Raw genomic sequence first — 12,259 nt, forward strand, 5'->3', positions numbered from 1 at the left:
CTCTCCAGGGTCTCAGATAAAGGTCTTTCATATCATCTATTTTACAATATTTTTAAAGTGGACATCACGGAGGCTGAATTGGGGGCCTTAGGCATGCCAAACAGATGTTCTACCATCGATCCACAGCCCACAAGTTGTTCTTCAACAACAGTTAAGAAAAGGATCGACATACAAATAGTTCCTATGCCCTCACCCCAGAGTCTCCCTAATTCCCATCGACTTACAAAATACATTGAGAAGCACGCTGGCGTTAGACATTCCCACCACGTTCTCGGCAATGCATGTCAGCAGGAACCCGTTATCCTCGCTCGTGACATTCACTAGGGTTAGGTTGATGGAATGGACATTGGTCCAGTTGACATTTGTCTGGGGGAAAAAATCATAACACAGAGAAAGATAATATGCAAATGACAGTTAATTGGTGCTTATTATTCTCCCACTGGTGGTGGAATGGGCCATCAAGTTGCAGTTGACTTACGGAGACCCCATACGGTTTTCAAGGCAAGAGACAGTCACAGGTGGTTTGCCATTGCCTGCTTCTGCATAGTGAGTCTGGACTTCCTTGGTTGGCTCTTATCCAAGTACTAACTGCCAGGGCCGGATCTAGGGTTGCTGGTGCCCAGGGCAACCCAAGTCTGCCCCACCCCCGCACGCATGCAGTGCATGTGTGGCGCTCCCAGCACAGTGTGATGACATCACTTCTGTGACATCATCACACAGGGCAAGGGCATGCCACCCACCCCGGTGCACAGTGCATCATGGAGCTGGTGGCAGCAGCGCGGGCAGCTGAGCGGAGGGCTAGGAGGCCACCCGCACCATTCGCCTGCCCCGCTGAAGGGGAGGCTGGCTTGCTGCTCGCTCCCTGTCCTGCACATGCGGCAAGCCAGCCGCCCCGTCAGCAGGGCAGGCGAATGGCGCAGGTGGCCTCCCAGCCTTCCGTGCAGCAGGCCGCACTGCTGCCGCCAGCTGCAGTGTGCATCTGGTGGTTGGCAGCTGTGCCCAGTGCCCCCTCTTTGGCGGTGCCGGAGGCAGACTACCCCCCTGCCTCGCCACTGATCCGGCCCTGCTAACTACTGTAGCATAGTGGTTAAGAGTTGGGCTGCTGGTTCAAAACCCACTACTTCCATGAGGTCAGCAGGTGGCCATAGTTAAATTGCTCCTCTCAGCCCCAGCTCCCCAACTGTATTAGGAGGATAATAATAATACTAGAGGAGTTAGCCATGTTAGTCTGTAGTAGCAAAATCGAAAAGAGTCCCGTAGCACCTTTAAGACTAACCAACTTTAATGTAGTATAAGCTTTCAAGAATCACATTTCTCTTTGTCAGATGCGTGGAGGGATAATAATACTGACTTTGTTCAAGGCTTTGAGTGGGGCACTCCTCTGTCTAGAAGAGCAGTATATGAGCACCGTTTTTATTATTAATCCGGTCCAACCGTACCTAACTGCCATGACTTGACAAGTTCAAGCTAGCCGGGGCCATGCAGTGCCCCTGGACTTCCTTAGTGGACTCCCATCCAAGTACTGACCAGGACCAACCCTGCTTAGCTTGCAAGGTCTGATGAGATTGGGCTAGCCTGGGCCATCCAGGTTAGGGTATTCTCCCATTAGGACCACAGAATCCTAAATGTTGCTAACTTGATATACAGTGAAATCTAGATGAAGTTCAATAATGGAAGGGAAACATGCTATCCTACCCTCCTTATAGAGAGAGGAGGTTCTCAAAAAGACAGCTGAGCTCAGCCTCCTACCTGATGAGTATTGATCGAACGCAGATTTACCACCATCCAGTCAACGTCAGGCAGAGGAGAGCCGGAGCCATTGCAGGTGATAACAGCGTTCTCCCCCTCGCATACAGTCAGGTTTATGTGGCTGACACTGATCTCTGGCAGATCTGGAGGAATCCAATCAACACCAAAAGAGCCACGTCAAGGGAGAAAGGCCAACCAAGGGACATACCGAGGTTCAGGCCTCCTTTTTACCCATCTGCTGTAGAGCAGCTTTGCATAGAGGCAGATTTGATAAGTTAACAGAGCCAGTGCAGGCGCTGTATGATTCCTCTTCTGCCACAATGCTGCAACCCATAAAAAATACAGCTTTTGAATGCCCCATCTCAGAGCTAGGCAAGTTCCTAAACTACCCAGTTACTACAGGATACCAGCAAAGTTTAATTAACATGCCTAGATTATTTGAGAAAGCTGTGCAGTCCCTTCTCTCTTGCCCTGGGAGAGCCTTGTTGGGTCAGACCAACATCCAGTTGTCTGCCATGGCCAACCAGATCACATAAACACATGGAGCTGCCTTATACTGAATCAGAGCTTTGGTCCATCAGGGCTTTTTTTTCAGCTGGAACGCAGTGGAATGGAGTTCTGGAACATCTTGAAAATGGTCACATGGCTGGTGGCCCCGCTCCCTGATCTCCAGACAGAGCGCAGAGGGCAATCTAAACTCCCCTCTGTCTGCAGATCAGGGGGCAGGGCCACCAGCCATGTGACCATTTTCTCCTAGGGTAACCCACTGTGTTCCACCACCTCTTTTCCCAGAAAAAAAAGCCCTGAGGATCACCACTGTCAACTCACATTGGCAGTGGCTTTCCAGGGTCTCAGGTGGAGATCTTTCACGTCACCTCCTACTTGATCTCTTAACAGGAGATGCTGAGGATTGAACTTGCGACCTTCTGCGTGCAAGCAGATGCTTTACCACTGAGCCACAGCCCCTACTCTAGTACAAGATATTCCTGGAAAGCATGCAAGCAGACACAGACACCAAAGCCAACCCCTGATGTTGCTCAACAGCAAGCACTATTCAGAGGTATAAGGCCTCTGAACACAGAGGTTCCATTAAACCACCATGGCTAACAGCTGCTGATGGACACAGCTCTGCATGAATTCCTCCAATCTCCCTCTTTTAAAGTAATCTAAACTGTTAGCCATCTGGGGAGGGGTTGTGGCTCAGAAGCAGAGTATCTGCCAGGCATGGAAAAGTTCCAAGGTCCAGTTCCTAGGACTTTCAGTTTACAAAAATATCAGGTGGTATGTAATTGGGTTATATCAAAAGGGCCATTGCATCGAAATCACAGGAGGTCATAGTCCCTCTCTATACTGCCCTGGTCAGGCCGCACCTGGAGTACTGTGTGCAGTTCTGGAGGCCTCACTTCAAAAAGGATGTGGACAAAGTCAAGAGGATGCAGAGGAGAGCGACGAGGATGACCAGGGGTCTGGAGACTGAGCCCTACGAGGAAAGGCTGAGGGCCTTGGGAATGTTTCGTTTGGAGAAGAGGAGATTGAGGGGGGACATGATTGCTCTCTTTAAATATCTGAAAGGCTGTCATTTGGAGGAGGGCAAGGAGCTCTTCCAGTTGGCAGCAGAGGATAGGACCCGAAGCAACGGGCTTAAATTACATGCCGAAAGGTACCGGCTGGATATTAGGAAAAGCTTTTTCATGGCCAGAGTAGTTCAAAGGTCAAATCAGCAGCCTAGGGAGGTGATGAGCTCCCCCTCACTGACAGTTTTCAAGAAGAGGCTGGGGGAATATTTTTCAGGGATGCTTTAGGCTCATCCTGCATTGGGCAGGGGGTTGGGCTAGAAGGTCTGTATGGCCCCTTCTAACTCTGCAATTCTGTGATTCTGTAATGTGAAGCACCTCTATCGGAGATCGTGGAGAGCTGCCAGTCTGAATAGACAGTGCTGACCTTGATGGACCAATAGTCTGATTCTGCATAAGTTAGTTTTGTGGGTCCGTCTGGACATCCTGTGGCAGTGAGCTGATAATGTGCTGCGTGAAGGAAGTCTCCCTTTTGCCTGTTTTGAACTCCTGAGTTTCACTGGATGGCCTCAAGTTTGAGCATTATAGGAGAAGGAAGAAAAACCTTTCTATCTACGTTCTGCACCCTATGCATAATGTCTTAAGTTTCTATCTTGTCCCCTTTTTAGTACCCCCCCTTTTTTTTACAGCAAAGCAGCCCCAAGCTTCTTAGCCTTTCCTCAAAGGGAAGACCCTCTGGCATGGTAATTATTTGGGTTTCCCTCTTCTAGCATCTTTTCCAGCTCTTAGTTCATAATGTTCAGCAAGGAAATTCTCAGATTGGCTATCCCATTTTAGTCATTAGAACACAAGCAGTGACAATTGCATTTTGGAAGGAAAGGATCTCAGTGGGGAAACCTCTCTCCTGTTGTGATGGGGAGTGTTATAGGGATGGGGAGGTCAAGGAAGCTGCTCACTCCCTAAGCCCAGGAAATTAATGTCCCCCAACTAATAGCAGGAGAGAATTCCCTCGTCCACCTCTTCTCACACAAAGGATGTTCTAATCCTTGAAGATTACTCTTCCAATTTGTTGAAGCATTTCCAGTTGTCTCCCAAATCCTTTTAGTTCACCTGCATGCAGCTATCCCGGCTCACGTCCAACTTTTAATAAAAAGCAAAATACACCACTGACTTGGGGATTGGAGGGAGGTATGAAAATACTATTAACTCCTATATTTCCTACAAGTTTATATAAGGAGAAAGAGAGAACCCGTTTACCCATTCACACTACACAATTCTTTCACACAGTGATGCACGTGACTACATCACTATGTAGACAGGGCCAGTTTCGGGATTCTGGGATAAGAGGCCACCGATAAACCCCATGACCTGTTAGATATGGAGGAGAGAATCCTCCATTCAGATGCATCATGCAATGAAGTTCAGGTGCATGCCAAATGTAATGCTGCTCCAGATCTTTATGTGCAAATGTTGTGATCCGTTTCTTTCTACAAAGGGCAGGATAAAGTGTAAGGAATAGCAGGGCTCTTGAAGCTTTTACTGAGTTTTCTCAGAACTTGTAAGTCTCTGAGGTCTAGCAACTGTCTCGTCTTAGCGCGCTCTGGAAGGGCTGCGACTTAGCATGGACTGGGGGTGGGAACTTTATTGAAAGTACTGAATGGAGATATGATGGTACAGCTGTTGAAAAGGTAACATTTCTCTGTCAGGAAACAAGTTCGCATGCCTAATGGAAAAGCCAATCAGGAAACAAGTTCCCATATCTAATGGAAAAGCCAATCAGGAAACAATCCCCATGTCTAATGGAATAGCCAATCAGGAAGCCAAAAAGCAGCCCCAAAGAGACTCTCAAAATCCAAAAGACTAGGCCCCAGAAATTAGAGGAGGCAATAAAATAAGCTTGTGTGTATGTTATTCACTAATTTAAATTTTTATCCCAATCTTCCTCCACAACTACAGTTCCTCCCAGTCCATTGTATCATCTCTAAAAATGCCTCCAAAGTCATCCAACAAGTTTGATACCCGAGTGGGAATTTGAACTTGGGTCTCTGTGGTTCTTGTCCAACCATTAGACCACACTGGTTCTCCAATGTATGTGATGAGTGGGAGAGTATATATCAGAAACTTATAGACAGTGGGAGACCTACCCATATTACAGAGTCAACCCCCCCCCCCTTACCACACTGGCTGATATTCATCTCTTGTATGGATATTCGGTTAGCTTCCATATTCATGCACCGCAAATCTTGGCTCTGCAAATTTGCTTCGCCTTTCTCCTGCCAAAGCTGGATCCAGCGAATATCACAGCTGCAGTTAAAAAGATTCCGTTCTAATCTCCTATGCAGAAAGAGAAAGAGAGAAGCCACGAGAAATAAAAAGGTGAAAATAAGGCAACGTTTTCAGTTAAATGGAATAATCTCACTGGTGAGAGCCAGGAGGAGGGCAGGGGAGATGCCAAGATGGTGAATGTAGCCAAAACAATGAAAAACTACGCATGCTCAGCATCATATATATATTTTTAAACAGAGAGAGAAGCACAGAGGATTCCTAAAACAATAGTTCCATTTCAAAAACAAGACCAGATAATTTTGGATTTCAAAATCCCAGTAGACTAAGAGACAAACTACAAGTGACGCCTGACACTGGTTGGACATTTGTCAGCTTCCCTCAAGTTTTGGCGGGAAATGTTGGCAGCTTGGCGGAATGTTGGACAAGTGACAGTTGAAAAGTCCATTGGACAGCAGTCAGAGAGCCAAGCTGCAAGACCAGGATGCCTACATTTCCCATTTAAGCATTACAAGCAAAGACTCTTTTCCTCCTAAGAGCAACCCTGTGCTATTCCATCAGTCCAGTCCACAAACTGTCTCTGCAGGTCTCTGGAGGAGTGGTATATACAGTTTGTAAATAAATAAGCCTTGTACTGCACTTGGATTTGAATTGCAAGTCACATTGCAGAGACATAAAAACATAAATAAATAATCACAACAGCAGCACACCAGAATCAAAGTAGCCTTTCTAAAGCACCCTAAATGTGTCTTTAGGATCACAGCCCACTGATCAATCAACTAACGTTGCAGTTGATTAATCAACTGAGAAAGGCGATTTAAGCACAAAGCCTTCACAATTGTGAGAGCATGGTAAGGCATAATAAGCAGAGAGGATTCATGGTCTCCAGTAGAGGTGGGCACAAACCGAAATATAAACCAAAATTCATCACAAACCAGGCCAGTCCGTCATGAACCAGTGGTTCATTACAGCCTGTTTCTGATGAACTGCTATGAACTTTTAGACTGGTTCGTTTGGTTCGGGGCGGGGGGTTATTTGTCACTGCAGACAGCCTGGCGCCAATCAATCAGTTTCTTAGGCAACAGGAGGATGGGCTTTCTGCAGCCCTGGAAGTGACCTTCTGTTCTCCCGTAAGTGATGTTTGCACGAACCAAACAAACCAGTCCATGAACCGGGGCAAGTTCGTAAAAATTCGTGGTTTGTGGTTCGTGAAACGCAATGAACCACGAACCACATTGTTCTTTTTTCCCAGTTCATGCTCATCTCTAGTCTCCAGTTTAATCCAGACATTCACTTTCCTTCAAAACTGTGTTTCTTTCTCTACCCTGGTGCTTCTAGGAACAAGCAAGAATCCAGTACAAATGCTTCTGTGCCATTCATCCCGTCTCTCGTGTCCAGACATGCTTGATGCAATCAGGGTTTTATTTGTAAGACTCAAGTCTTCACACATCAGCTTTGAGCTCCTGCTGTTCAGGGATAAGAGGCAACCTGTAGCTTCATCCTGCATTTTAATTGAATGAGTCGCTTTGGATACATGGACCCCATTGACCCAGCGGGGCAGGGGAGATGGAATTTCCGCTCTTTAATGCACTCTGCTTAAAAGACACATGTATTTTATATACTGATAATTTTTATTATTATTGATTTTGCAAAACGATTAGCTATGCGTTTTTTTCTGTTCCAAAAGGACTACAAGTCCCCCCACGAATCATGAGCCAGAGAGGTCCCTAGAGGGAATATTAAACCAAAACAGACTGCTTGCATGAAGAGAGAGGTCAAGGAAAGAAATAAGGCACTTGCAAAAAGTGTAAACTAGAAAGGGTTTAAGGAAGAAACTAGAGAGAGCTTAAGGGCCAGAGCACCAGCAAACAGAGAGAGAGAGATTTAAATATATAAAGGAAGGGGAGAAAGGAAATCTGCTCATCCAAAGGGATGTTATAGTAGGGTGTGTGTTTGTTATATTGTATAGTTAAATCTGAAGCTGTTCCCCACCTAGGGTTCCCATCCCCCCGCTCGGGGTGGGGGATCTCCCAATCCCACCGTCCCTCCCCCATGCCCGCTTACCTGGCGTGCGGGGGGCCCGCTCCCTGGGTGGCGTGGCGCGTCCCTGGGTGCGGGGCGCGCTCCCGCACCGTGAGAGCAGGTGGTGGCAGAGAGAAAGCAGGCGGCGGTTGCAAGAGCACGCCGCTCTCACTGCCGCTGCCGCGGCACGATTTCTCACCACGGCCGCCAGCGTTGCTCTACAGCCAGAGCCAGCAGGGTCAAGAGGAACGGCGGCAGTGGCAGCAAGAGAGCAAGCTGCGGTGGCCACGGCCTTCTTTCTCATCGCTGCTGCCACCGCGCCCCTTGTCTCTGCCAGCGCAGGCAGCACAGGGGCAGCAGCGGTGAGAGAGCGAGCTGCGGTGGCCACAGCCTGCTCTCTCTCTCGCCAACGCCGCCGTCGTGCCCCTTGTCCCTGCCAGCGCAGGCAGCACAGGGACAGCAGCGGCTGCAGTGCGCGCAAGAGTTCTCTTGCCGCCACCGCTGCCCGTGTGCTGCCTGCGCCAGCAGGGAGAAGGGGTGCAGCAGCGGTGGTGGCGAGAGAGACAGAGAGAGCTACCCACTCTCTCTGCCCTTCCTCCCTGCGTGATGACGTCAGAAGTGACGCACGCGGGCACAACAAGGACAGCCCCCGATGAGGTAGGAGCCAGCGTACCAGTCTCCCACTGGGAGACTTGAGGGACCTGGCAACTCTATCCCAAGTATGGAGATGTTTCTGCAAACCTATGGAAACAACCAGATCTGCATGAAAGGTGTGACAAAAAGGCTGGGGGGGAGGGGAAGAAACAAAAGGAACATAAAATAGTTTGTGTCAAGATCTTGCCACACTACCTCACAAGATAGCAGTAGCCATTTTGGATTGCCTAGAAACCAGACGAAATTGGTTGCTCAGGCAATCCAAAACGGCTGCTGAGATGTCATGAAACTGTCTTGCAAGATTGCAGTGGCCCTTTACTGCATTAATAGAATAAGGTCAGTGGAAGGAAGAAGAGAAGGAAAGCAAAAAATGGAGGGTACAAAGTGGAGAAAATCTGAGCTAGCAGGGAAGGGAAAATGAGCACAAGTGTAAAAATGGGATCTATGGAAGGGAGGAAAGTCCCCTTCTGGGCAAATCTTGCAGGTCTCCCTCCTGTCATATATCCAGTTCTGAACAATAGCCCCAGAGTGCAGACCCAAAAATCTGCACAATAGGGCCAGGTAGAGAAGGAGTAGATGTTTCTAAAATCTGGGGGAAACCTCAGGTTTTGCAGAAAAAATTGACAGGATACTTGACAAGGAACCAAACAGCTCAACACCCACAGAAATGGACTTGCAGTTATCCTTTCCTTGCTCGGAATTATCCTTCCTTAGTATGTCCGACTGTCAGTCAAAAGGCACATGCACTCCATTGATTGTGACAGTAGGAGAGCCAATAAGTGTGGGTAGGCAATCTGAAAACAACTTGCGCTGAGCCTAAGCCACAACTGAGGAACAAAACTAGAGACAGAATTTTCCTAAGATTAGGTGGAATGCTATTGGCCAAAGGTTGCCATTCCCCCCGTGGAGGCAGGGGATCCCACACTCCCACTCTCTGCTCCCTACCATCATTCACCCAGCCACTGGCGAAGGAGAGAAGGCAAGGAAACAGGCCTCCAAGGTGAGTTCCTGGGGCAGCATGATGGTGTCACTCCTGAGAGTGACATCATTGCATCACTTAAGGAGCTCTCCTGCACTTCGCACCAGGCTGATTTGGGTCCCAAATATCATACTCCTGGGGCGGCATGATGACATCACACCCAGAAGATAACAAAAAAGGTGAGTGCCGGATCCCTCCCAATGGGACCTGGCAACCTATATTGGCTCCTTCTTTGCAAAGTTGGTGTCTGCAATATCACCCTTCTGGATATCAGCAATAGTGGCACTAAAGAGCAGGTCAACTGCTCCTGCCCAGGGTGAAGTAGTGTCTAAAATTGTGTCTGTCCTTACAGTTTGTTTCATAAGTCACACGACTGCTGAATCATCCAAGAATATGGGAACTGGGAAACTCCCCATTTTCTTCTCTCAGGTCAACCAGGCGCTGGACTCTGGAAGAGGCTTTTAAGAAGGCACCTGAACCTGTGCTGAAACATTTCCTTGAAATTAAGCCGAGGAGATCTGCCATCACAGCACTTCAAGGGAAGGAGTAATAAAACTCAGCCTCCCCCCCCCCCCCGTGATCATTCTTAATGCACGAGTCTCAGCTATGAATAATATAAGAGCAAGCGTGCCTCGGGGTGGACTTTACCAATGGCCTGCCCCAGTAGTGTCAATGATGTAATGCGTTCTAATGGCAGGACCCAAGAGGGCTTTTGTGCAAATTAACTCCCAGCATTTACTGGACATGCCACGTGCCACCAGTTTGCAGCTGCTTTGTCACTTACCGGACTTGGAGAGGGCTGACTTAAACCTAGATATTGGCTTCCTCATATTTATAACTTTGTTAGCAGCGTTTCTACTCTGCTGTAGAACACTGTATGTCCTGGCTTTGGTTATGTTCAGCCTAGAAGAGGACCTCACGACACAGACGAGAAACCACTCACTCACTCACTCACTCACTCACTCACTCAATCAATCAATCAATCAATCAATCAATCAATCAATCAATCAATCAATCAATCAATCAATCAATCAATCAATCAATCAATCAATGTTTATTATGGTCATTGACCAGCATAAGTTAGAATCAAACAATTCAATTACCGATTGTCGAAGGCTTTCACGGCCGGAGAACGATGGTTGTTGTGGGTTTTCCGGGCTGTATTGCCGTGGTCTTGGCATTGTAGTTCCTGACGTTTCGCCAGCAGCTGTGGCTGGCATCTTCAGAGGTGTAGCACCAAAAGACAGAGATCTCTCCTCCTCTACGGGGAGGAAACATTCCAAGACACTGAGAGATCTCTGTCTTTTGGTGCTACACCTCTGAAGATGCCAGCCACAGCTGCTGGCGAAACGTCAGGAACTACAATGCCAAGACCACGGCAATACAGCCCGGAAAACCCACAACAACCATAATTCAATTACCGTCAATTGTTAAAAACAACCACCAACAGGTTGGACTAGAGAAAATAAATTACCTATAAACGAATTAAAACAGATAGGTATATCAACATATTCAGTAAAAAAAAAAAAATTGTGTCCAGTAATTTGTATACACTCGTCAATGGTGGCTTGAAGTAAGTTAGCCACTAGTATTTTTTATATCTCGGGTGTTCTGCTGGGCTGTGAAAATAACTGCACAAAATTTTGCAGTTACTGTTGTTAGCTGTTCTTTCTCACCCATAAGCAAGCTTTCAAGGGGGCTATATACTTTAGACAGATTTTTTGGTGGAGAGGGCAGTGGAGTAAAATATGCTCTGCATGGACTAGAAACAAGACTGAGAATTGCCTAACGGGAGCTCTAGTCTTACTTCCCCCATGATCCTCTCCGGAGGCCTAGGAAAGGATAGGAAAGGTGAATGATGTGTACATTCGCACCATAGCTCAGTGGTATAAAGCCTCTGGATTGGACAGAAGGAACAGGTAGTAGGTTATATCAAAGACCTTTGCCTGAGAGCCCAGAGAGGTGTTGGCAATTGGAGCAGACAAGACTCACCTTGATAAGCCAAAGGTTTGACTCAGTGGAAGGTGGTTCCATTTAGAAAAAAGCTATGGCTCAGTGGTAGAGCATCTTTTTTTGGATGCAGAAGGTCCCTGGCACATAAAGTTAAAAGGACAAGGCAGCAGGTGGGGAAAGATCTCAGCTTGACACAACAGAGAGCCTTTGCCCGAGTAGACAATATTGACCATGATAGACTTGGTAGAAGGCAGCTTCATGAGTCTCATGTCTTGTTGAAGAACAGCTTGTGAGCTGTGGCTCAGTGGTAGAACATCTGCTTGGCATGCCAAAGGTCCCAGGTTCAATCCATGGAATCTCCACTTTCAAGAGAACAGGTAACAGCTGATATGGAAGACCTCTACCTGAGACCCTAGAGAGCAGCTGCCAGCCAATGTAGACAATAATGACTTTGAGTGATGAATAGACTGTTTTAGTAGAAGGCAGTTTCAGGTCTTCATATATACGCAATAGCAGCCTGCTTCAGCCTTTGCTTGTTCAAAAGCATCACCCACCTGATCTATTCCCATTTTCTCCAGCTAATCCTGAACTGGAGAAGAGCTCCCAGATCCATATTTGGCTATGGCAGCTCCATCCTGGTCCAGCTCCTTAAATCGTAGGAGCTGATTGGGAGTAAATAAAGGCAGTTGCAGGAAATTTTAAGGAATAAGCAATATACTGAATAACCTGTATCCTATCAGCAGTCTAATGGTGATACATTTAATGGGGCTGGTAATTCTAGCGGGGATCCAACAATCTAACAGAGAGATAAAGAGACAGAGCACATTCCGTACAAACACTCTTTCTCCCCATCATAATGATGGGTGATTTGTTTGCGTGCTCACATACAATCCTTTACCATGGACCCAGCCAGGGTATGTTATGAGGTGTTGCAATTTCTTCAACACATCATCCAAGAGCAGAAAACTGGTCTCGATACTGATTGAACACAAAGAACTGAAAGTTAAGCATGAGAGATAAATGACGAGAGGGAAATGCCCCACGACTAAGGGAAGAGGAAGCCTACAGCACAGCCTGCCATGTCAGATTGACCAGGTCTACAGGA

At 47.3% G+C, this 12,259-nt stretch overlaps 1 protein-coding gene across 2 annotated transcripts in view; it reads right to left on the reverse strand.

The window, feature by feature from the left end:
* Window positions 1–12,259, reverse strand: part of NTRK3 (neurotrophic receptor tyrosine kinase 3) — a 409,536-nt gene that overhangs the window by 235,233 nt on the left and 162,044 nt on the right. For both annotated transcript variants that reach the window (XM_055002827.1, XM_055002826.1), the window contains exons 5-7: window positions 5,440–5,597; window positions 1,750–1,892; window positions 225–366 (exon numbers count right to left, since the gene is read on the reverse strand). In XM_055002827.1, the coding sequence (XP_054858802.1) occupies window positions 225–366; window positions 1,750–1,892; window positions 5,440–5,597 (443 nt within the window). The remainder of the gene's footprint in view (window positions 1–224; window positions 367–1,749; window positions 1,893–5,439; window positions 5,598–12,259) is intronic.

The sequence above is a fragment of the Eublepharis macularius genome, chromosome 18 (genome assembly GCF_028583425.1).
Source record: "Eublepharis macularius isolate TG4126 chromosome 18, MPM_Emac_v1.0, whole genome shotgun sequence".
NCBI classification, from domain to species: domain Eukaryota; kingdom Metazoa; phylum Chordata; class Lepidosauria; order Squamata; family Eublepharidae; genus Eublepharis; species Eublepharis macularius.